The sequence below is a fragment of the Triturus cristatus genome, chromosome 11 (assembly GCF_964204655.1).
Source record: "Triturus cristatus chromosome 11, aTriCri1.1, whole genome shotgun sequence".
NCBI classification, from domain to species: Eukaryota; Metazoa; Chordata; class Amphibia; order Caudata; family Salamandridae; genus Triturus; species Triturus cristatus.
This window is the reverse complement of record NC_140594.1, coordinates 108,492,571-108,518,878: the sequence shown is the minus strand read 5'-3', so window position 1 is coordinate 108,518,878 and position 26,308 is coordinate 108,492,571. Positions and strand designations below refer to the sequence as shown.

Genomic DNA, 26,308 nt, shown 5'->3' with positions numbered 1-26,308 from the left:
GTTCAATGAAGATACATGCATCAAGTCTGCAGTATGTACAAAATCTGTTGATCTAGTATCCTTGCAAGAAAAATCGGATCTGGGATAGGTAAAAGATCATAACCCTTATTCCATACAGCCAAGTCTAGACATGTAGTTACTGCAAACGCTATATATTGCTGAGAAATGCAGTGACAAATCGTTCTACTGGTGTTAGGTAGCGGTGGAAACTGTTCAGCATATAATTTTCGAATACCTTCTGCGTCATGAGAAAAGAGATCAGTTCATCACTACTTTATTTGACTACTTCCGAATGGAAGCAATTGGTGTGCAACCAGGTCTATCTTAGCGAATCTGGAGGAAAAAAAAAAAGAGTGTCTGCAGTTGATTTCATATTTAAATTTGGCTTTGTCCCGGTGTCAAAAGAGGTGTTGAAGGTATTAGAGGTACTTTTATATGAGTTAAATATGTCAAAAAAATTAATGTATATGGTTGTATGATGCTCAGTTGGAGAGTATGTAATATCTAAGAGTCTTAGTCCAATTAGAGGGGATTTTTTGACATAAAGTGCTTGAATTCTCCAAAACATACACCTATCCCAGGGCCTAGAAAATGAATTAGAATTGTAGAGCTTCAAAGCCACAGTATTAGAAGGTTATTGGGTCTTTATGGACAGAAGTGCTACCGCAGGGTAATAGTATGTAAAAAACGTATATTGATGTACAGCCTTTTTAGTACTGTGATCGAAATATTTGAAGTTTTGCAAGACATGTTGACTAAGCCAACCACCGTAAGAATCTGGAATGGAATGGAGCTGGAAGAAGTTAATGTGTCCGAAGTCATGACAGAGGTTGGGTAACATTATTAGATACCCTCAAATGCTGGCCAAATCTTCTAACTAAAGAGCAACAGTGAAGTCAGGGAAACGTTGAATAATGGTCTACTTGAATGTCCGTCATGATGTGAAGCGATATACCATTCTTACATAATTCGAAACACACGTATTAAAAGGTGCTACAAATAGATTGGTTATTAGTAGGTTCTACGACTACTTTTGTCACTCTGACCTTGCAACAGATCACAGGTGAAAGGGTGAAAGATCCAATTTAAAGGACTTATTGAATGTTCTATTATGTAGATTTGTACAGCTCGCACATAACGGATCCAGGCACTTAGTTAGGAATGTAGGCATGTCTTCCCCACTGCATCATTGGAAGAGCCAGGTCTACAGCTTCTTGGGAAACTCAAGTAGCAAAGAGCAGACTCTGATGTGTTTTGGGAAATCGTTCCATGTTTTGGGTCCTATGCAAGAAAATGAGCAACCTCCTGGTCTGCATTTGTGAAAGCGGAGGGTGTGTGCAAGTGAGTGTGAGGCTGAACGTAAGTGCCTCGATAGGTTGTGAAAGTGTATGCGGCTGTTGAGGTACGCGTGTCCCGTGTTGTGTAGGGCTTTGTAGGTGTCCGTGAGGTCTTTCAAATGGCTGCGTTCGTGGCCCAGGAGCCAGAGGAGGTAAGGTGAGATGTGGGTGCGGTGAGGGAAGTTGAATATTAGCCCTGTGTCAGAGTTCTGGATGGTCTGAAGTCTGTTCAGGAGATGTTTGGAGATTCTAATATACAGTGCATTTCTGTAGTCGAATCGGCTTGTGGTGAGTGTTTCTGTGATGGATGTGGAAGCAAGCGGAGCTAACTGAGTGGACCTGTGCTGTCATGGTTAGCTTGTCGTCCAGAATGATACTGTGAGAAGTTGGCCTGGCATATGCTGTCCACTAGTTATAGGGGACACCTTGCACCAGTCCAATTCGACTCTTATGGCGATAGGTTAAAGACAACCTTTAAAGAAAGCTATCCTAGTGGTAGCTGTGGAGAGCAGCCTTCAGGCTAAGTCTTGAAGGAGTGTTAAGCTTATTGTTTCACCCTAGATAACCTCTTGAATAACCAAATGAAAGAGTAGTCCACACAGGTATATATATAAAATATATGTATTTATTCTAAGAATAATCCCACTAGTATCTTTATGAGGCTGGAGGTAAAGATACAATTCAAACAAGCATTGATAGTTACAATAAATAGTACTGGAATCATAGGGCCCCAGGGGGGGACCAAACCATATATAAAAAAAGTGGTATAAGAACCACGACAATTCTACAGACAATGCCTAGGGCATTTAGGGTCGCTGGCCCCTTGTGAAACCACCCAAGGTAGTGAGGAAGGGGAGACGCGTGCAGTGGCAGAAACTATTGTCGGGATCTCTATTATAGCCTATGGAGCATGTCGCGGTTGAATTTTACAAGTTTAAAAACACTTCTAGCAGGAGTTCAAGTTCAAGACTTTAGAGTTAAGCTTTTGAAGGGCCCACACCCACGAGAGTACCGAGGTACCACTGTTACCTGCCCCAATGAAGCTGGGTGCATAGGTCGTTTTCGATGTCGGGTCGCGGGCTGATTTTCAATGCCAAAACGTGAAGAACTGCTGCTAGAAAGAAGCGTCATCGATGTTGTGAAGATTGAAGATGTAGATCTTGAAGAGAAGGACCTGAAAGCAGAGGGGACAGAGTCTGGGTCACGGCACAGTGACCAGGGGGCTCAGGAGAAAGAGCCCTTCAATGTCGGGTGCTTCCAGGTGGAAGAGGTGTAGTTTGGATCATCAGCCATGGGGTCCAGGAGGCGTCAAGGAAGGCCAGCTTCTGGAGGGTGACTGTCCCACGAAGGATGAGGGTCGCTGCGGTGTTAGTGTCCGGATTGGATCCACTAAGCCTTGGCAACCGCAACCCATGCAAGAATCACAAAAAAGCTACTGGTGCAGACCCACAAGGTCTGAGCGAGGTCTCCAGCAAGGAGACTGAAGAGCAGGCCTGGAGCAACCAGGGGAACTCTTGGAAGTGAAGATTGACCTCCGCCAGGGCCCACCAGTCGAGAGACAAGGGACCGCGGGAGGCAGCAATTTGGCATGCGTAAAGATGCGCCCACGGGTCGCCGGAGCGGGCTAGGGCCTCGATCCTTGGCACAGATGATGCTGAGAGGTTGGCTCAATAATGGGCCAAAGCACAACTTTCCCACTCGTCGGGGTCGGGTGCTGTGCAAGAGGTGGCCGGTGTCCTGGGGTATTGGGGATCTCAACACCCACGGGGTCCACGGTGCTGAGCTTTGCTGTGCCCACTCACTGGCCTCTGGGATGCTTGGAAACCCACCTCAAGGTAGGAAAGAGTCGTCGATGTCCGTAGGAGCAGCGAAGCTCCAACCGGGTCACTTGCAGTGTTTCAGGTGCCTGCCAAGCAGAGGGGTAACTCCTTTACCCCAAGGGAGATTTCTTCATTCAGCTGTGCAGCAGCAAGTCAAAGTTCAAGTCTGTAAAGTCCAAGAATAATCTGAGGCTCTGGGGACCCTGTATTCACCTTTATCCAAAGATTAGGGGAGTGTCCAGATCAGAGCCCACCAATGAGAGTTCAGGCGGGAAAGGGTGGCTACACCCTCTCCCCTTTGTGTGATTTCCCACCTGGGCAGGGGACAGGATGCCCCTGAACCGGTTTGAGGCGGTGTATGCAGAAGTAGGCACTGGAGAAGCCTACGTGCAAGTCTGAAAGACATCCTATGGTGCACCCCCCCAGTTCCAATCCACATAGTCTGTCTGGGGAGGTGGGAGCACCTCCCTGCAACAAGATCCCTATTGTCCAGCTGCCGTGGCTGGAGTTCTGCCCAGCAACAGGCAGCCAGAGTCGTGTGGGTGGCGGGTAGCATCCATTTTGTACAACGTGTGCACTTTTAAATTGGTATCAAAAATCTGCCACTTTTACCATATCGCCCCTCTAGGAGGGGGTAATCATGCCCTCACTCCCATGGCTGGATTGGGGGTATGATTCCTACATGTTTGACACCAAACATGACATGGTTCTGTGCAGCCACTCTCAAGTTATCTCGCTATCGCGATTACTTATAATGCGGTTAAGAGTATATGGTATGGCTGCACTACAAACAACCCAGCAATAGTTTTACGAAGGTTGCAGAGGGGCCCTACTCAGGTAGGAGTTCCCCCTCACACATATCTCAGCACCCTGCCTTGTAGGATTAGCAAGGCCTGCCTTAGGGGTGACCTATGAGGATATATGTGTTGTATTAAGTGGGATACAGGATACCTATATCCCTGTAAGGGGTGCAAGCACCACCTTACCCAGACTACAGTAGTGGTCTGGTGGTGTCAGTTTGTGTGGCTGTCCCAGGGGTGGCACAATAAGTGCTGCAGCCCCTGGTAGGTTTCTGAGGGACCCATGCCCTGGGTACCTAGGGTACCATCTACAAGGGGCTGACAAGTTGTCCTCAGTATCCAATTGGTAGGTACCTAGGGTACTCACATCAGTTTAGAGAAGAAGCAGATAGGCTGGGGTCCTGGATAGAAGGACCACAGCCTGGCTAGAGTCATAAAACAGTCAAAACATCAACAAAAAGTTGGGGGCAACTATGCAGTCGATGCCACTCTCCTACAGATTGAATATGCTACTTACCAGTATGCATCTGTTCTTGGCATGTAGGGCTGCTGACATTCATATCTGTGCATAGATCGCCGCCTAGTGTTGGGTCCGGATGTTTGCACGTTGTTGTCCTGGAAGAGTCTTCGAAGTATCCTGGGATAGGTGACTCCTCCCCTGGACTACAGTGCGCATGGGCATCCTCTCCATCCTCAGATTGTTTTTCGCCATTGTGGCAGTGATGGAGTAGATACAGAAAGTGATGACCATGCTTACAGTAATTCTGAGAGCTGCAGCTGCTACAGGCGCCGGGGAGGAGGGAGGGCGATATGAATGTCAGCAGCCCTACATGCCAAGAACAGATGCATACTGGTAAGTAGCATATTCAGTTCGAGGCATGTGGGCTGCTGAATTCATATCTGTGCATAGAATACATAGCAGTGCCCTCTATTAGCGGCGGCTACCAGTGCCAGCTGCAGCGTTCTGAAAAAGAGTTTTGAGAACAGCCTGTCCTACAGCTGCCTGCTGTTTTGATTGCACATCTACACAATAGTGTTTGGTAAATGTATGTGTAGTGGACCAGGTGGCTGCTCTACATATATCATGCAGGGGAATGTTTCCTAGGAAAGCCATGGAGGCCCCTAACTTACGTGTTGAGTGGGCTCGTGGGGGAATCGTTAATGTGCGTTTAGCCTTTTGATAGCAAATTTGAATACATTTAACGATCCATCTGGCTATACCTGCTTTGGAGATAGCGTTACCTTTGTGTTGTGGCGCAAAGGCAACGAAAAGTTGTTTTGTCTTCCTAAAGATCTTAGTCCTGTCGATATAATACATGAGGGCTCTCTTCACATCTAGTGTATGGAGTGCTCTTTCTGCGACAGTTTGTGGGTTTTGAAAGAAAAACAGGCAGTTCAATAGTTTGATTCATGTGGAACTGCGATACCACCTTGGGCATGAATTTGGGGTTGGTACGTAGTACGACCCTGTTGGCGTGAACCTGTATAAATGGCTCTTGAACGGTTAGTGCCTGGAGTTCACTAACTCTTCTTAAAGAAGTGATCGCTACTAGGAAAGCTACTTTCCAGGTAAGAAATTGAAGCTCGCATGAGTGTAGAGGTTCAAAGGGTGGACCCATCAGGCGTGTGAGGACCAAGTTGAGGTTCTACATTGGAGCCGGTGGGTGGCTTGGTGGAATGACTCGTTTGAGTCCTTCCAAGAATGCTTTGATGGCAGGCACTCTGAATAGAGAGAGGTGCTGCCTGGTCTGCAGATAGGCTGATATTGCGGTCAAATGGACACGTATAGAGGTGTACGCCAGATTGCATCGGTATAGGTGTAAGAGGTAACAAATTATGTTTTGTATGGATGCGTCTAGCGGGTTAATGTCATTATTAGTACAATAAATGACGAACCTTTTCCATTTGGCTGCATAGCAAGCTCTGGTAGTGGGTCTCCTGGCCTCCTTAATGATGTCCATACAGTCAGGTGGCAGGTTTAGGTAGCCAAACTCTAGGACTTCAGGAGCCATATCGCCAGGTTCAGCTGTTGCGGATCTGGGTGCTGAATCTCTCCATGGTTCTGCGTCAAATGCGCGGGTTTGATCCGCAGCCTTTGATGCGGCACCACGGAAAGTTCGAGAAAGGTGGTGTACCACGGCTGGCGTGCCCACGTTGGAGCAACCAGGACGAGTGTCAGTGAGTGTTGTCTGAGTTTGCGTGCCACCAGCGGTATCAGTGGTGCTGGGGGAAAAGCGTACGCAAATCTGCCGGACCAGTTCATCCATATCGCATTGCCCTGCGACTGCGGATGTGGGAACCTGGCGGCAAAGCTTTGGCATTTTGCGTTTTCGCTTGTGGCGAATAGGTCTATCTCTGGATGACCCCACTGCTGGAAGTACGGTTGGAGTACTGATGGGTGTAACTCCCACTCGTGCATCTGGTGGCTGTGTCTGCTGAGCAGATCCGCCATCTGGTTGTCCTTGCCGGGGAGGTGTTCTGCCATGAGGAACATGTTCCTCTGAATGGCCCACTTCCACATGCTCTGAGCCAGATGAGACAACTGTGGAGAGTGTGTTCCTCCTTGCTTCTGTATGTAGTACATGGCGGTCATGTTGTCCGTTCGGATCAACACGACTTTGTTGCACAAGTGTACTTTGAATGCCTTCATTGCCAGGAAGATCGCCATCAGTTCCAGAAGGTTGATGTGCATCTTCTTCTGTTGTGTTGTCCATAGTCCCTGCACTGTGTAGTGGAGTACATGAGCTCCCCATCCCTGGAGAGACGCGTCTGCTGTCAGTATTATTTGTGGAACAGGCTCTTGGAACGGTCGGCCCTTGCAAAGGTTTTGTGGATTCCACCAATGCAGAGAGTTGTATGCCCGACCGCTCACCAACACTAGGTCTTTCAGCTGTCCTTGAGCCTGATTCCACTGACGTGCTAAGCACTCCTGAAGCGGGCGCATATGTAGTCTCGCGTGTGGGACTATGAAAATGCAGGAGGCCATCATGCCTATCTACTGCATGAACACTCGCGCAGGAAGGGAGTGTTGGGGTTTGAACTTGGAAATCAGCATTTGTATGCTGTTGATCCTCACTAAAGTTGGCTGAGCTGTGGCCGCCAGAGTGTCTATAGTCGCACCTAGGTACTGTTGTACGTGTGCGGGCTGGAGATGGGATTTCGGGTAATTTAGTGAGAATCCCAGACTGTGAAGGAGGTGAATGGTGCGGGACATGTGGCTGGCACATTGCTGGGCTGACTTTGCTTGAACAAGCCAGTCGTCCAGGTAAGGGTAGACGTGTATGTGCTGCCTCCGTAGATGTGCCGCCACAGTAGCTAGGCACTTTGTAAAAACCCTGGGTGCTGTTGTCACGCCGAAGGGAAGGACTTTGAATTGGTAGTGCTGCCCCTGAACAGTGAACCTGAGGTATTTTTTGTGTGAGGGGTGAATGGGTATGTGGAAATACGCATCCTTGAGGTCCAGTGTGGCCAGGAAGTCTCCCTGTTTGAGCAGCGGGAGGACTTGCTGTAAAGTGAGCATGTGAAAATGCTCGGAGAGAATGTAGCGGTTCAGGGGTCTCAGGTCTAATATAGGTCTGAGTGACCCGTCCCTTTTTGGTATTAAAAAGTACAGGGAGTACACCCCCGTACCTTGCTTGTGGACGGGTACGACCTCTATTGCGCCTTTCAGTAGCATGCTTAGCACCTCCTGCTGTAAGAGCGTTAAGTGCTCTGAGGACATAGGACGGTGTTTTGGAGGTATTGTGGGTGGAGTTGAGGTTAATTCTAGGCAGTAACCGTATTTGACAATGTCTTTGACCCACCTGTCCGTGGTGATGGAGTTCCACGTGGACAGGAACCTTTGTAGCCTTCCCCCGACAGGTGTTATGTGGTCGGGAGGAAGGGAGAGGGCGTCACTGTTTGTTCTTGGGGGAGGACCTGGTGTTGCCGTAACCGCTTCCTCTGCCCTTTGTGCTTGAGCTACGATAACCACCCCGGGTGTTTTTATCGTAGGTGCTTTGTGTGTTGCCTTTGTTGTAGGTTTGCTGTGACCCCTGTCCTCTACCTGCTCCTCTATTTCCGGGGCGACGAAAGGAGCCGCTCCGAAAGGACTGAGTTTGAAGAGCCCCCATGGACTTTGCAGTGTCCGTGTCCTTTTTTATTTTCTCTAGGGTGGTGTCAACCTCCGGCCCGAATAAGTAGTCGGGGTTGACAGGCTGGTTGAGGATGTTATTTTGTACCTCAGGTTTGAATCCGGAGATTCGCAACCAGGCGTGTCGTCGCAACATGACGCTAGTGTTTATGGCTCTGGCAGCTGTATCTGCGGCATCCAGCACACTTGATGGATGCGTTTGTGAGGAGTTGTCCCTCCCTGATGAGGATCTCTGCACCTTCTTTGAATTGGTCAGGGAGATGTTGGAGTAATTGTTCTAGTATGTCGTAGTGTGCTCGATCGTAGCGGGCGAGGAGCGCCTGAGTATTGGCAATGCGCCATATATTAGCTGCCTGGGCCGCAACCCGTTTGCCGGAGGTCTCTAGCACCTTGGACTCTTTGTCCGGGGGAGGAGCATCACCTGTTGTTTGCGAGTGTGCCCGTTTGCGAGCATTCGCAACTACGATGGAATCTAGAGGTAACTGGCCTCTAATGTAGGTAGGGTCCCCAGGCGCCGACCTGTATTTCTTGTCGATTCTGGGGTTTATTACTCTTGCCCTGGTGGGTTCTTTGAAGATGTCCTTTGCTGGTTTGAGGACACCCTTTAACATGGGTAGAGTTTTTATATTCCTTTCTGAGGATGCGAAAGTATCCATGAGAAAGTCGTCCTCCACGGTGTCAGAGTGGAGTTGCACCCCATGATTGGCCGCAGCACGTTCAATTAGGGCGTTGAATGCGGCAGTGTCCTCTGTGGGAGATGTTTTTGCTCCATAGAGTTGCGGGTCCTGTGTATCCATAGGTGCACCCGAGTCTACAGGGTCATCCCAAGCTTGGTCAGGGTCCTGTTGGCCTTCAGGGTCCATCTCTCCAGGGTAGGGGACGTGGTCACCCATGTAGTCCTCCAAAACGTCAGTGTCGGAGTGTGTGGGAGAGAAGGACTGTGGATCCTGGTAAAAGGAGTGGAGAGGTTCGGAAAGAACTGGTTCCGAAGTCACCGGCAGCTTTTTCTTAAGCGGGATCCGGTAGGAGTCCAAAGCTGACTCTGAAGTTATTCTCCTTTTGTGGAGCACCATCCTGCCGGTGTCGGCGTCGATGACATGTGACGGAGACGACTCCGCAGGAGAGCGTTCGGCAGGCGTGAACGTGGTGTGGGTGACCCGTGTTCTGATCTGGAACAGTTTTGGGGCCGTGGATGGCGGCAGGCCAAAAGTGATATTGGTCGGTGCCGAAGAGGCCGTTGGAGCTTTTATCGGCTCGGAGCCTGACGTGTCCTGGAGGACTGCTTTGTGTTTGGTGCGTTGCGCAGCCACGGTCCGCACCTGGAGTGCCATCGAGTCCTTTGTGCCGGTCGTTTCTGTAGAGGCGGGCGTGGACTTCTTCGGTGCCGGCGAGTCATCGAGTCGAGGGGCGGCAATGGCCGTCGACGTTCTTGATGAGTGTGCCTTTGGTGGTGCTGTCGAAGCGAGGTGCGACGCAGCAGGCAGTTTGACCTTTGGGGTCGGAGCCGATTGTGTCGGTGCCGGTAGCCGAGGAGGTTTGGTGGCACCGAAGCTCTTTTTCCGTGTGTCGGCGCCGACGTCAGCTGCTGCAAGCTCGGCACCGAAATCTCGTTTGGTGCGGTCGGCGCCGACGGGTTTTGCTGGCGTCGAAGGTGTGGTGGGCCTCGATCCGACCAGCGTTACTTTCGGTTTCGGTTTCTGGTGAACTAATACAGCTTTCGGTTTCGGTTTCGAAGAAGGGAAACCAGCCTTTTTGGGTAGTAATGGCTGCCGCTGAATGTCCGAGGCCGGGCCAGAGGGCGGGGCCGAAGAACTGCGGGATAGGTCTTGGGTAAGGCCCGAAGGCGATCCCTCGACCGGATCCACAGACTGGCTCACTGGGATATCCTCAGTCTGTACGGGTAGGCCTTGCTCGTCACCGGAGCTACTCTCTTCGGCCCCTAAGGCCTCATTGTAGTCTCCTACCTCGGTGTCGGCTTCATCTCTGGAAAAGAGTTGTTCTTCGACGTCTTCCGATACGGAGTCGTGTTCGGAAGCGGGGCTGGAGGGTAGGTTCTCCACGTCTTCGACATCTTCGTCTTCGGCGCTGAAGATGTTGGCTGGGGCCGGTGCCGCTTGCTGCGCTTCGAGTCTTGCTGCTCGTCGATTCCGAAGAGTCTTCTTGGATCGGAATCGGGCACAGGCCATACATGTAGATTCGTCGTGATCCGGTGAAAGGCATTTGTTGCACACCGGATGGACGTCGATATGGGGATATTTCGCATTGCATACAGGACACCGCTTGAATGGTGTCCTCGATTCCATCGTCGATGAAGGGTCGATGGTCGGGGAAAATGCGAAAAAGTTGGTTCTGGAAGTTAGTAAACTAACAATATACTATCGATACCGATCAGGAACAGTACCGACGCGAACTAAAGGCCTTTTGGCCTGTAAAAAGTTTTTCCTAACTTGAGTCAAGATAAGCACATCCGAACCCAATGGCGGAAAAAAATAATCTGAGGATGGAGAGGATGCCCATGCGCACTGTAGTCCAGGGGAGGAGTCACCTATCCCAGGATACTTCGAAGACTCTTCCAGGACAACAACGTGCAAACATCCGGACCCAACACTAGGCGGCGATCTATGCACAGATATGAATTCAGCAGCCCACATGCCTCGAACACCCAGATTTCTGGCATGGTTGGTGGGTGTTGGATTGGGTCCGAATTCTGCTGGCCACCAGGGGTAATCCCACAGGGAATTCTTGTTTCAAAAGACCAGTACTTCGGTCTTGTTGGAGTTTCAAGCAGTTTGTTCTCATCCATTCTGCCATGAGAGTCATGCAGTTGGTGACATTAGATCTGGTGATGGGTGTCTTGTCTGTCAGGGAACAGATGAGTTGGGTGCTGTCTGCGTAGGAGATGATGTCTTGAGATCTGATGATGTTGGCAAGTGGAGTCATGTAGTCGTTGAACAGGGTAGGGCTGAGAGAAGAACCCTGGGGTGTGCCGCATACCAGTGTCTCGGCTTCTGAAGTGAAAGATAGCAGCCTGACTCTATGGGTTGTTCCTGTGAAGAAGCTGCAGATCCAGTCCTTTGATGACACACTTGTGTAGTCTTCTGATAAGTGTTTTGTGGGAGACTGTGTCAAACGCCAAGCCGAGGTCGATTAGGATAAGGGCGGCTGTTTCTCCCATCAAGGATGGTCTTGATATCGTTGGTGGCTGCAATGAGTGGGATTTCTGCGCTGTGGTCCTTTCTGGTTGTTTCTGAATCCTGACTGGGTGTCCAGTGGAGCTCACGGTGGCTAGTGAGGTGAATGTTGATGACTTTTTCCTAACTTCCGCTGGGTAGGGAAGCAGGGAGATTGGTCAGTAGTTGGCCTTTTGGATTGGGTCGGCTGAAGGTTTCTAGAGGAGGGTGTTGACTTCTGCGAGCCACAAGGCTTTCGGAAAGGTGGTAGAGGAGGTTTTCGAGGCGCTCAAGATGTTGATGTGTGCTGTTTTGATTGGTGATGAGCCGAGGTTGGAGACGTGGTGGCGCAATGTGTCCAATGGCCCCCCCCCCCCCCAACCCCCCCCCCAGTAGATGATGGTGAGAGTCTTCCATCTGGTCAGGTGTTTGTCATGATTGGTGATGGGCAGGTTGGTGATACATTCGCCGGGATCAGATTGGTGAGCGAAACTGATGTAGATGTTTGTAATTTTGCTCTGGAGGTAAAAGATACTGGAGGGCATGCGGGGCTGGGAGCACACAGAGGAAGAAACTGAAGAGCAAAAGGGGTGCAAGCAGAAAAACGCAAATTGGACAGAAAACAGAAAAAGAGCACAGCGAAAAGGGCAAATGCAGAAACGGGGTAAAAGAGGTGTGAAGAAAAGCGGTTGAAAAGAGTTAAGGCAGAAAACGGGGTGAGAGATGATAAAATGGCTAAACAGGGCAAAGGGGGAAAGTATAAAAATGCAGTGATATAGATTTGAAAAGAGATAAGGCAATGAGAAAAAAGCAAAAAAAACAGGTTGAAAGATGAGAAAACGTCTGAAAAGAGCTAAGGCAAAGAGAAAAAAGCGGAAAAAAGACTGAAAGAGATGAGAAAAGGCTGAAGAGAGCAAAGGTAAAAATAAAGCAGAAAACGGGGTGAAAGAGATGCGAAAGTGATCGAGAGATCGAAAGGAGGTGAGGTGGGAGCCTCAAGGCAGCAAAACCGGGTCCGGAGGGGGCTTAGACTGGTAGGAGGACAAGTCAACAGGTAAGTGGGGAGTTGGGGCCTTAGCATTTGAATTTAAAGTTTACACTACTGAATTATGATGGAAAAGAATTGTAAATGATTGTATAAACACATTTAAAATCTTAATATATAAAGACAATCTCATTTTGAATGTAACACGCTGAAACTGTTCTCTCTCTAGGACTTTCATTTCAAGTGGCCTCTTAATTCCAATGTGGTGGGTAACACCTTTTATTGGCAGCATCAGAATTAGAAATGTTTCACTTTCATACCGATATTTTGGCTGCTGAAAACAGCTGAAACCTCTGTATAAAACATTAGGAGAAGTAGAAATTACCAAGGTACTTGGACCTGGAATTACTGATTCCTTCTGTAATTTCTAATTTCTCAGTGGACTCTCAGGGTCTAACTGATAATGGGTTCAGGGCTATAAACCCCCTGCTCCCTGAGTTACCAATACTCCTGGTGTCAGGACCTCTGGGGGTAGGGAAAATCCGTCACATTTTCCGGGCCGTTCGTAATGAGGGTCTAGGGGACACACCTTTACTAAGGCAGTTCAGAAGCCTATGGCTTACTGATACAGCAGAAGGAGTGAATCTACAGAGAACAGTGTTACTAATTAAATATAGGTAGAAGTCTCAAGATTCCACGGTCCACATCTGAGAAGCTCACACAGATCAGCTTTTTACTTTGGATACTGGTGCTTCTAGTCCTGATTTTGAGATGAGATAAAGAAGCCAAAAATTATCAGAAAGAAAGAAGAAAAAAAGGAGTGCTACTCATCTTTCCTTAAGTAATCTTGAGAACTCTGACTAGGTGACCTTTGAGTTCAAGTGTCAGCAACTTAAATTTAAGGATTACCACTGGCAGACAATCAAGGTACTGAGACGCACAGAAGCCATGGCATACTTTAAGATGATAAACCATGTATATTGAAACAATCTAATGACCCTCTGTATTAACAGAATCTTTTTGATAGGTTCCATAACCAAGGCACACAAACTACATCTTATTTCAGGAAAATAAAAAATGTCTATCTGATTCACGCATGGCAGATAAATCCAGCAAATGACCATACAGTACCTCGAAGGCAAAAACTTCACCAGCAGTTCCTGGAAGTCAACCTTCTCCTCCTTCTTTGACTTGGTGTTGCGTACACGAGCAGAGCGTCTCTTGGCCGTTTCACAGCTGTCTTCCGAGATCTTTTTACGTTTCACACCTCTCCTGGCCTTGTCACTTGCTGAAATATCACCTGTGTCACAGAAGCAGAAAACAAGTATCAGTGACCAAGATCAAGGTGGCATGATACATTACATAGCTACACAGCACACATGCTCTAACCTTGAACAGATAATTTGTAATGATTTTAACCTTGGTGAAGGGAGACAAGATGTGTTATCTGTCATAATAATTCATACATTTTAACAAAAATGGGGTGACCCTGTGTCCCTCAGAACCTGGGTATACATAAATAAACAAAGACTGGTTCTGTCGGGTTAAAGTCGGTTACTTATCAGTGCACAGGGTGTCACAAGTGTATCCTGATTTCAATTAATGATATCAGTATCTCAACCGCCTGAACAAAGCAAAAAACGTTGTAACCAAAAAACACGTAACTCAAAATTCTGTCTACTGTGTTGTTTTATCCAAATTAAATCATTCAAATACATTTACATACGTAGTAGATCAAGGCTGTCAATATAAGGTGAAATATTTACACATAACGGTGATCATGCGACATATGTGCTTAGTGCTCAACAAGTGTGACATATATACAAAGTGGTAAAAGTTTATGTACAAGTGGGGGGTAGGCCAGATAATTATATAAAACCAATTACTCAGTTGGCTGACCATGTTTCTTTTGATACGCAGAGCCTTGGTCAATCTGGGCCTTGCATGGTCGTCGACGTTTCAACCCACAATGTGCTCCATTGGGTAGTCACGTTGGGTCTTCATCAGGACTGAATGGGGGTGGGGAAATGACAGCCTATGGAACGAGAAAACACTGCCACAGCTGATATATACTACAGATGTTGCCCATCGTGGTGATGAAAAATCTTACCTTTAGCAAAGATGTGGAGGGCAATATTATACATTGCTCTTTCTTGCTTTCTGTTTAACGCTACCCTGTTGCACTCGCCAAGATTGATTTTTTTAAAACTTGTTTAAACTTGCGAAACTTTAATAATGTTTTAAATACTGCCTGTAATTTGCACATCCTGCTGTTTGAATTTGAGGGATTGCAGGGAGTAAGGAGCAGCTAAAACGTGGTGGTTCCACTTTCTTTCGGCCATTTCTACTTCTTTGTGACACAGACAGGCACAATTTTGAATCAGTGCATGCTCTAGTCCTCATGTATTTAAAGAGAGGCGCTGCACGGACGCTGTAAGGTCTCTTTTGCTTTCTCTCCAACGCTACCCTGTTGCACTCGCCAAAATTGTTTTTTTTTTACTTTTTAAACTTGCGAAACTTGATATGTTGTAATAATGTTTTAAATAATACCTGTAATTTGCAAATCCTGCTGTTTGAATTTGAGGGATTGCAGGGAGGAGGGAGCAACTAAAACGGGGTGGTTCTGCTTTCTTTCGGCCATTTCTACTTCTTTGGGACACAGGGAGGCGCGACTGTGAGTCAGTGCACGCTCTTGTCCTCATGTATTTAAAGAGAGACGCTGCGCAAACGCGCACCGCTGGTGTACCGAAAACGCGCCTTTGGCAAGCCCATTGTGCCCGTCAGCTTCCCAGAGGTGGTTGACGCCAGCAACTATGCCAATTTTCCTTTAGATGGGAAGCAGAGGTTGGTGTATGGTGGTGCCACTATACCAAAAATTAGCTCCAGAGGTGTCATGTCTGGTAGATGCTATCGCTTGGGAGGGGAATGGTGTGCCCCACTGCACACACCGTAAGTGGGCCCCGCACTAGGAGCTGAGAGCTGCCCCAATATCGCTGTCCGTGGCAATCCTAGACCTCGGTCGGGAGAGGTCATGGGAGAACTCTCAGCACTTCTGCTTAACACTCACTCCCAGCAGAAACATGACCTGCAGGTATGCGACATTCTTCAGGACTCTCAATCGAACCTACTGTTTTTAACAGAGACCTGGCTTATTAAGTTCTCTAATCCCCCCCTAGCAATGGCCATTGCACAAGGGTATAACATTCTTAGGAAGGATTGTTCAATAGGCAAAGGGGGAGGGGCAATCAATATTTAAACAGAAGTTTGACTGCACCGACATTACTTTGGGAGATCTAGATGGAGCAGAATGCATGAGCTTCCGCTGCTCCTTATCACCCTATCAATACCTTGTGGGAGCTTTGAACTATAGGACGCCTGGCTGGGCAGGGGCCTTTTTGAACTCTATGAAACAGGTTTAGGACCCTGGACTCTTAAATACAGCCATTTTCTGGTCTGGGTGACTAAAATCTCCATATGGATGGGCCTCTGGAGAAGGAAGTGAACTCTTTGAATGAGACTCTCAGGTCTTTGCCTTATCCCATATGTTTTTCGACCTACACATAGGGCTGGACACACCCTAGATCAAATGTCCTCAAATGTCAATCTTAAAGTCGAAAATCCTGTACATCTAGCTTGGTCGGACCATTTTTTAGCTAATTTTAGCTGGCTCACATTTAAAAAAAAAAAAGACAGGCAGATGCATCCTATAGGCACGTCAACAACGTATAGGGTGTTTCATAGAATTTCTCCGACTGAATTGGGCAAAGCCAATGAGTCCTCCATTCCCCTTCTATCAGGTAATCAGAGAGGGTAGCCTTGCGGCTAGAAGCTTGGGTCTTGCAGAAGGTAAATGAGCTAGCTCCTATTATTACATGACACACAAACAAAGCAAAGCTTTCTGCCCCCTGGTTTAATGAGACACTAAAAAAAAGTAAAAAAGCGTGTAAGTGTCTGGAAAGGAATGGCGAAAACACTACAGTTTGGAGGACAAACATAATTACAAACTGGCCCACTATAAAAAAGTTAAGGCGATGAAGAAAAACCTTTTTGGAGGAAAAAATAGAGGAATCAGAAAACAAAGGAAAGAAGATTTTTAAAATGGTTAAATCTTGCTTTTAATTCACTATTAGAGATCAGCAACCATCAGCAGAATGGACCAATTAATTGGCAGAGATTTTCATGATAAAATTGTGGCTATTCAAAGCTCTTTCGATATAGTGTCCCAAGGCCAAAGCCATGATATGATCACCTGATCCGAGACTGACCAAAGGTGGAATCCCCACGCTTCTGCAAATACCACAGATGTCTTTAGAAGAGTCTTTGTCTACCATCAGGGAACTAAAGTCAGGATCCCCTGCTGATCCCTGTCCAGCCCAACTTCTGACTAAGGTGGCTCCGGCCATTAATTCAATGGCCAAAAAGGTTCTTAATGCCTCGCTGGCCTCTGGACTCATGCCTCCTACATAGAAACATGCTAACATTCTCCAGTTACTTAAAAAACCTTCAGCCTATCATTAGTCTTAGCCAAAAACAGGCCGATATCCCTCCTGCCCGCCTTCTCCAAGGTGTTGGAAATACATGTAAATTCAATCATCTCAGGCTACCTGGAAAACAACAATCTTCTGCATACCAGTCAATCAGGTTTAAGAACCAGCTGTAGCACAGAAACCCCACTGTTAGAGGTCCTGGAGCACATTAAAGAGAAGTTGGATCAGGGGGCAGGGCCGTCCTGTTTTTGTTGGATCTCTCGGCAGCATTCAATATGGTTACTCATGATAGACTACTGAAGTGGCTTCAGAATATTGGAATTAGTGGTACTGCCCTAAGTGGCTAACCTCTTTTCTGGAGGATAGAAGTCAGGAAGTTTGGATCCCTCCCTATACTGCGCTATTTTGACTCTGAATGTGAGCGTCCGACAGGGCTCCGCTTTGAGCCCTACACTCTTTAAGGTGTACTTGACCCCATTGGCAGTTTTGGCTGAATGTTATGGAGCCAAAATAATTTCATATGCGGATGACACTCCGCTTCTCTTCACTTGTGAAAAAGGTGCAGGCTTTGAGGGGGAGAAGATCAGAATCGGCCTCTCTGAGGTGTTTAATTGGCTGGCAATTAATCAACTTAAATGTAATCCTGATAAATCAGAGATTATCTTTTTTGGTACTCCACCTTCTGAGGACTGGAGATCCAGGTGGCCCAGAGACACGCCTCCACCTACCTCTTACCAAAACACAGTAAAAAATCTAGGAAGCCACATTGACAACTCTTTTATCTATGAAACATCAAATCCAAGTGGTGGTAGGCACCTGTTTCGGGCTGTTACGAACTCTGAGGAAATTTCTACCTCTTCCGTCTACTGCCACTAGGAAAACAGTGGTCCAGGCCTTAAATACCTCTAGGATGGACTACGGGAATGTACTATACTTGGGTTTGCCTGTGTATCAGGTGGTTCAAAATGCATGCAGCAAGATTAGTCCTTAATTTGAACTCCAGGACTCGTATGTCCCCGCATCTCAGAGCTCTGCACTGGTTACCACTGAGAAAGAGGATCGAATTCAAGGCTCTGGTCCTAATACGTAAAGCCCTGCAGGGCAATGGTGCCAGTTACATCAGGAACAGAATACTTCATTAAACCCCCTCTAGAACCTTGAGGTCTTCATTTAACCAACTGGCTACCATACCTTAGATCCGCCGGGTCAGAACTGGAGGCAGATCCTTCTTGTTTCTGGGAGCCCAATCTTGGAACCTACGTCTGGTGGCCCTCAGAGCCATGGCGGAACTTTCAGTCTTTAGGAAGCAGCTAAATACATGGCTATTTTGCAACTAAGTATGTTGTGTGAAAGTGGAGAGTTGCCCGATAGTGCCAGGACATTCTGTTGAGTAGCCGCACGCTTTATAAATGCCTGTTCATTCTTTCATTCATTCTCATATCACAACAGAAACAAAACAAAGATGTGGAACACATGAATAATCTAATGCCAAATGAAAAAAAAGAATGAGCAGGTAGCTTTTCTTAACTAGCTCTGAACAAACAAAATAAAAGGACAAAATATATCCAACTAGAAAGAGAATATATAGAATCAACGTCTTCTTTGCTCCATTTCCTGGTTAGATACATCAGTCCACTGGAGCTGATCCAGACAATCCAAATAGATAATATTAGCTTATTGGTCTTTAAAAAAAAAAGAATAAAGATTTGTTAACCAAACAAAGCTGTGGAAAATCTGCTCTTATGGCAAGACACAGAGACTAACATCATGCAGATTCAAAGTCTTGCAATTACAAGCTCACTGCACTTTTAACAGGTTTGAAACAGAAATGTCTAAACCCAGTCAATCGATCAGCCTCCTGTTATCTGCAGCACACCATGAAGGCCTTCTAGGTTCAGTCCCTCTGACTAAATGTGCCCGAACATTTGTACATAAATCCCAGGCTCCTTCATCACTTCCTTCACTCAAAAGGACAATGGCAGTGTACCCGTGTTGCAAACTGTAGAGGGGCTGAATGGTACATTGTATCAACCGGCCATCCAAGTAAAGTCAGACATCCATGAATAGCTACATAGATAGGCTGCCAACAGCAGACTGGGAAATACAAATGGTGCTTGCTGGGGCAGTCATGGCTTAGTGAATCGGTGCTCTCCTGCCCTTGTTCGTTTCCGAGCAGGTCTGTTATTTTCCCAGTGGGCTTGAAAAATATGCAAATCGCCTGAAGATGCGCTCTTTGTTTGCTACGTTTGTTGGTATGAGTGCTGGCCTTCGAAATCGGGACACCCACAGTGTACACCCTCACAACAGACAATGACTCCTACCTTTGCAACCCAAGCTACCATGGTAGCAGAATGTTTAGAGTCAGGGTCACTGTCTTCTTTAATTCTACCTCAGCAAGGAAGGAATATGCTACTTACCAGTATGCATCTGTTCTTGGCATGTAGAGCTGCAGAGTTGTACACTTAGCATAGATCGCCATCTGGTGTTGGGCCCGGATGTTTGCAGTTTGTTTTTCTTCTTGGACAGTCTTTGGAAGTCACGAGTTTGGTGACTCCTCCTTCGGTCCGTACTGCGCATGGGCTTCGGCTCCATCCTCAGATTGTTTTTCGCCAACAGGGAAATGATGGAGCGTAGTAATAACAGTGAGAAACCCATGTGTTGTATCTAAATAAGATGTACTGGAACGGATACAGGTAGCCGGGGAGGCGGGTGGGCGTGTACAACTCTGCAGCTCTACATGCCAAGAACAGATGCATACTGGTAAGTAGCATATTCCGTTCGAGGCATATGAGCTGCAGATTGTACACTTAGCATAGATTATATAGCAGTACCCAACCCTAGCGGCGACCACCGGTATCCGTTGCAGCTGTTTGAAAAAGTGTCTTTAGTACAGCCTGGCCCACCCTAGCTTGCTGCTTGGAATGCACATCTACACAGTAGTGTTTTGTGAAGGTGTGCGGTGTAGACCATGTGGCTGCCTTGCAGATGTCATCTAAGGGTATATTCCCTAGAAAAGCCATAGAAGCCCCTAACTTTCTTGTAGAGTGGGCTTTAGGGGGAACAGATAATGTTCTCTTTGCCTTTTGATAGCAAATTTGTATGCATTTTACAATCCACCTAGCTATCCCTGATTTTGAAATGGGGTTGCCTTTATGTGGTGGAGAGAAGGAAACGAACAATTGTTTAGTCTTCCTGAAGGGTTGCGTTCTTTGTATGTAGTATAGTAACGCCCTTTTTACATCGAGCGTGTGTAAGGCCCTTTCTGCAACAGATTGGGGTTGCGAAAAGAAGACAGGTAATTCCACTGATTGATTGAGGTGGAAGGGGGAAATGACTTTGGGCAGAAACTTCGGATTTGTGCGAAGTATGACCTTGCTGTGATGCATTTGTATGTAGGGTTCCTGTATGGTGAACGCCTGTATTTCACCAACCCTTCTAAGGGAAGTGATAGCTACAAGGAAAGCTGTTTTCCAGGTGAGAAACTGTAGCTCACATTTGTGCATTGGTTCGAAGGGCGGACCCATTAGACGTGTAAGAACCAAATTTAGATTCCATACAGGGGAAGGTGGTGCCCTGGGAGGAATTACTCGTTTAAGGCCTTCCATGAAGGCTTTAATAGCGGGCACTCTGAAGAGTGATAAATGCTGCCTGTTTTGTAGATAGGCAGCGATCGCTGCTAGGTGTAGGCGTATGGATGAATATGCCAGGTTACACCTATGAAGATGGAGCAGATAGCATATTATGTGCTGTATGGATGCATCTAGAGGGTTGATTGTATTGTTACGGCAGTAAATTACGAATCTTTTCCACTTTGCGGCATAGCATGCTCTAGTGGTAGGGCGTCTGGCTTCCATGATGATGTTCATGCAATCAGGGGGAAGGTTAAGGTATCCGAATTCTAGGATTTCAGGAGCCAGATCGCCAGGTTGAGCTGAGCTGGGTCCGGGTGCCTGATTTCTCCATGGTTCTGGGTTAGGAGGCATGGGGATAGATGCAATTTTTGATGTGGTACCACTGACAGTTGTAGTAGCGTGGTGTACCACGGCTGCCTGGCCCACGTCGGAGCTACCAGAATGAGTGTGAGGGAGTGCTGTTGTAGCTTCCTGACCACTAATGGAATTAGTGGGAGAGGTGGAAAGGCGTATGCAAATCTGCCTGACCAGTTCATCCATATCGCATTGCCCTTGGACAATGGGTGTGGGTATCTGGCGGCGAAGCTTGGGCATTTTTTGTTTTCGTGGGTGGCGAAGAGGTCTATCTGAGGATGCCCCCACTGTTGGAAGAATGGGTGAAGAACTTGTGGATGCAGTTCCCATTCGTGTAGTTGTTGTGTTTGTCTGCTGAGCAGATCTGCCATGGTGTTTTGTACGCCTGGAACGTGCTGTGCCAGGAGAAAGATGTTTTGGGGAATTGCCCATCTCCATATGCTCTGGGCTAAGCGGGAGAGCTGGGGAGAGTGTGTCCCCCCCTGTTTTTGTATATAATACATCGCAGTCATATTGTCTGTGCGAATGAGGACTGCTTTGCCCGAAATCTGTTTTTGGAAAGATTTTAGGGCTAGAAAGATCGCCAAGAGCTCCAGGTGGTTGATGTGGAGCGATTTTTGCTGTGGCGTCCATAGACCTTGCATGGTGAGGTGTAGGAGGTGCGCTCCCCAGCCGGAGAGCGATGCGTCCGCTGTTAGAATCACCTGAGGAACCGGGTCCAGGAACGGCCGCCCTTTGGAAAGGTTTGTGGTGTTCCACCACTGCAGAGAGTGATGTGTGCGGCCGTCCACCAACACCAGATCCGTCAGCTGACCCTGGGCCTGGTTCCACTGTTGTGCTAGGCACTCTTGAAGTGGACGCATGTGGAGTCTTGCATGGGGCACGATGAAGATGCAAGACGCCATCATTCCTATGAGCTTCATAAACACTCTTGCTGGAAGAGAGTGTTGAGGAAGGAATGTTTTGCGTAAGGCTTGAATGCTTGTGATTCTGGCTGAGTTTGGATAGGCAATACCCTTGGAGGTGTCTATAGTGGCCCCGAGATATTGCTTTGTGTGAGATGGTATGAGGTGGGACTTTTGGTAGTTCACCGTGAAGCCTAGCTGGTGGAGCAGTTGGATGGTGCTGTTTGTATGCTGCACACATTGGTCGTAGGACGCGGCTTTTATCAGCCAGTCGTCCAGGTAAGGGAAGACGTGAATGTGTTGACGTCTGAGGTGTGCTGCTACTACTGCTAGGCATTTGGTAAACACCCGCAGTGCGGTGGTGACCCCGAAGTGGAGAACCGTGAATTGGTAATGTTGCCCGTCCACCACGAACTTGAGGTATTTCCTGTGAGAGGGGTGTATTGGAATGTGAAAGTATGCGTCTTTCAGATCCAAGGTTGTGAGAAAGTCTCCCTGGCAGAGGAGTGGGAGGACTTGCTGTAGGGTGACCATGTGAAAATGGTCTGAATGTATGTAGGCATTTAGAGGCCGGAGGTCGAGAATGGGTCTGAGGGTCCCGTCCTTCTTTGGTATTAAGAAATATAGGGAGTAGACCCCTAGATTTTGTTGATTGACGGGGACCTGCTCTATAGCGTGTTTTTGGAGGAGTGAGAGTACCTCTTGTTTGAGCAGTGTGGAATGTTCTTGAGACATTGGACGGTGCCTTGGTGGGATATTGGGTGGGGTAGATGTTAGTTCGAGACAGTACCCTGACCGAATGATTTGGGTCACCCATTTGTCCGATGTTATGGACTCCCATAGGTGGATAAAGTTTTGTAGTCTGCCCCCGACCGGAGTGGAATGGTCTGGGGGGAGCGGAGGGGAGTCATTGTGCGGGGGGGGTGGCAGAACGGGTGTTGTTGGTTTTGCCCCTGCCCTTATTGTTGTTACCCCTGTAACCACCTCTCTGATTGCCCTTTGAAAAGGTATTTTGAGGAGGGGACTTGTAGGAGGTAGAGGCGTTGTCGGTGGAGGAGCCTCTGCCTGTGCCACGAAAGGACGAGCGTCGAAAGGAACGTTTGGAGGCTTGTGTTTGGAGTGCCCCCATAGACTTTGCTGTGTCTGTGTCTTTCTTCATCTTTTCGAGCGCTTCGTCTACCTTTGGCCCAAAGAGTGTTTCCTGGTCAAAGGGGTGATTGAGTATGGATGCCTGGACTTCAGGCTTGAAACCTGAGATCCTGAGCCAGGCGTGGCGACGAAGCAGGACACTGGTATTTATGGCCCTAGAAGCAGTGTCGGCTGCATCGAGGGCACACTTAATGGAGGTGTTTGTAATTAGTTTACCCTCCTGTATCAGGTCATGAGCCTTGTGCTTGTATTTTTCTGGAAGGTGCTGCATAAGAGCCTCTAGTTCGTCATAGTGTGCTCTATCATATCGCGCAAGCAGTGCTTGTGTGTTTGCAATGCGCCACATGTTCGCAGCTTGGGAGGCGGTGCGTTTACCAGACGCGTCCAGAAGTTTAGATTCTTTGTCTGGCGGTGGGGCATCTCCTGAGGATTGGGAGTTAGCCCGCTTTCTAGCTGTGGAGACAACTAGGGAATCTAGGGGAGCAGGGCCCTTGATGTAAGCAGGGTCTGTGGGTGCCGCCTTATACTTCTTCTCTATTCTAGGGTTCAGTACTCTGGCTCTGACAGGGTCTTTGAACACCTCTGTAGCGTGCTTGGTGACACCCTTAAGCATGGGCAAAATGGAAGTGGATTTGTCTTGTATATCAAATGTATCCAGTAGGAAGTCTTCTTCTACTGGTTCACTGTGCATGTCCACCCCATGGTAGTGTGCTGCTCTCTGCACTAAATGGTGAAACCCTAAGGAGTCCTCAGGAGGAGACGGTCTTGATGGGTATAAGTCGTCCTGAGGTACATTGGGTATATCAGGGTTATTGTAATCCTCCCATGGATCTGGGGTCCCTGGTGGAGTGGGATCCATTGGGGCGTCCGCCGGGTAATTGTCCGGATCCCCATCATCCGGATCTGGGGATGGGGTCGGATCGTAGTGAGGTACAGGTGGCGGAGACCTGTGAGGTGGAGGTGGTGGAGGAGGTGGAGGGGGTAGGGGAGGCGGTAGTGGGGAGGGCACTCTGAGGGGAGAAGTAGCAGAGTCCTTCCTTTTGGGTGGAGGAGGAGGAGCCGGAGCATCAAGGCGTCTTTTCTTGGTAGTTAAAGTCAAAAGCCCAGTCTTAGGATCTTTGGACAAAGTCTTTTGTAAAGGGTCTGGTGTAAACAGAGCCAATGGTGTCGAGTCGTCTGTCGGCACCGATGATTTCGGAACCGGGGGTTTCGATGGTCTGTGTGCGCCATGCTTTTTTGAGGTCTCCGGGTGTTTCGGCGTCGAATGATGTTTCGGCGCCGGAGCATCGGTGCCGACAGATTTGTGTTTGGTCGGCACCGAGTGTCCAGGCTTCGGCACCGGTGGTTTCGGAGTCGAGCTGGATTTTGCAGTCTTCGGTGCCGGATGCTGTTTTTCGGCACCGGGTGTCGGCTGGCTCGATCCCGAGCTGCCATGAGACTTTGGGAGCTTCGACACCGGGCCCGAAGGTGGGGTGATCGAAGTTTTTTTTTTTTTTTTTTTTTTTTTTTTTTGGAAAACCTTTATTTAACAGTATGCGCAGACAGATACGGGCCTACAACCCTCAGGCCGGCCTCGACAATAAAGGGCACATCAGCAAGCAATTATACGATTCAGCAGCATATCAGTACAAGCACGAATAGACCAGATTACGTTTATACACAATTGTGCCGCCGAGCGCCAGGATGATGAGGTTTAAGTTTTATAAAGTTTTGAAATAAGTCCATAGCAACAGGTCTAGAAGGATCCGAATCAGAGCAATGCAGTTAGGACTATAGTGGGCAACGATCATCAGAAGAGTCAGCAAGCATTATCCGTAAGGTAATCAATCGCACTCAATGAAATCAGGATAGAAAAGAAGCATATCACATGACGATCCCCAAGCACTACCCACAAGTTCCCAATCCTCCCCTCGACCCCAGAAATAAGAAAGGAAAGAGCAAACGAGAAAGGTAAAGAGTAGAAAGGGAGAAGAGAAAGAGAGAAAAGAAAGAAAGGAAAAGGAGGCCCATAGAAAAAAAAAAAAAAACCAACAAGGAAATATACCCCCCACCCTACACGCATGCAGAGGCTACGGCCTACCCCCCCTAGCAGTGTGTCTGTCGCCCCAAAAGAGTACCCGAAATGTAGGAGAAGAGAAAGAGAAGAAAAAGAAAAAGAATGTCACGGTTGATCGGAGGAGGGCCAAGGATCTATTCAATACAAGCAAAATCGTTACCCGCGGTCACCCAACCCCAGGCCCCGACCTAACACCCTGCTACATGTACCTCCAACAGTCACAAGTCCCAGTCCCAGCCATATACGTATCAATGTGCAACAAGAAAAACCCCCTCCCTCAGCCTTGGCCCCTTCGAATCTGCAGTCCAACAGAATCCAATTGCAGTACAGCCAACCTGGACGGGATGGGCCACCATGGAGTCCGTTGCAGCAATCGAGGGGTAAGAGACAAGTCAAACTGGAGCGAAGCTCGATAGTAAAGGACCACAGAATGCGCCACTGCTATGCGGTGGCTAGTACAACAGGGAGCAGGACGATGCATAAATCCCAGAGTAGCGGCCGGCCGATGTACAGGAAGCAAGTCCAGGAGGACGCTCAGAAACGTGGCACCAAAGGACAAAGGAGATGGGCAAAACGGCGGCTGAGGCACAAGCTCCGGCCTTACCAAGGGAGCAGGATTGTCAGACTCCTCCAGGGCAGAGCCGAGGAGTACCGCAGCGGGCACTGGGACACGTCCCCCCGTCACTGCCACACACCTCAACTCGGGTGATCCACCGACAGTCGGCTGAAGATGTGGCTTAACATGCCGCACTGGAGAATCATCATGGCCAGCTGAAAAAGTCCGATCAAACCGGTCCTCCAAACCAGTGGCAGAGTCGCGGAAGGCCAACCACAGGTCCTCCAGAGCTGCCAGGATGTCGCGAAGCCCCAGCGGTGGATCAAGGATGGAGGGTGCTGTTGCGTCCGCCATCTTAGGCAAGCAACCATCGAGCGCCCCGGGAAGCAAGCCCCCTTCACCGGCCATCGGTATCTGGAAGGTGATAAGCTCTCTGCGGGGCCCCGGCGGTGTAGGAAACGTGGAGGCAGCCGGTCGTGGAAGAGCTTCAAGGACAGGGGAATCTGTGGTGCAGGGAAACCCACCAGCGAGACCAGGGCTTCCGATGCGGAAGATGGCGTCCGCTGCTGTAGGCTGCAACAAAGAAGCGATCCCGGCCCTCTCCCAGCTGGGCCGGGATACAGTATACGGGAGCTGGATACAATGTTGCGAGCGGGGCGCGCTGGGCAGCCGAGCATGGAAAAGGCTGCTGTGAGAATCCCAGCGCCGCGCTCCAGATCCGGTGCACCGGCTCCTCCCTCTCCACAGCGGCCGCTGCTATCGTTGTCGCCGCCGGCCGTCCCCACTAAGCTATGGCCCGGCTGCGACCGCTTGGAAGGCCGGAATGGAAACCGGGGCCCAACTCCGCCGGGGCAGCTCCGTTTTCGACCGGAGTCAAAGTATCGTGGTCAGGAACGTGGCGCAGGTACGCGTAGGGCTCGGAGGC

General features: G+C 48.5%; 1 protein-coding gene across 8 annotated transcripts in view; it reads right to left on the bottom strand.

The window, feature by feature from the left end:
* CABIN1 (calcineurin binding protein 1) overlaps positions 1-26,308 on the bottom strand; it is a 1,566,474-nt gene that overhangs the window by 1,321,390 nt on the left and 218,776 nt on the right. For all 8 annotated transcript variants that reach the window (XM_085634628.1, XM_085634623.1, XM_085634621.1 and 5 more), the window contains one exon: positions 13,376-13,544. In XM_085634628.1, coding sequence (XP_085490754.1) covers positions 13,376-13,544 — 169 coding nt within the window. The remainder of the gene's footprint in view (positions 1-13,375; positions 13,545-26,308) is intronic.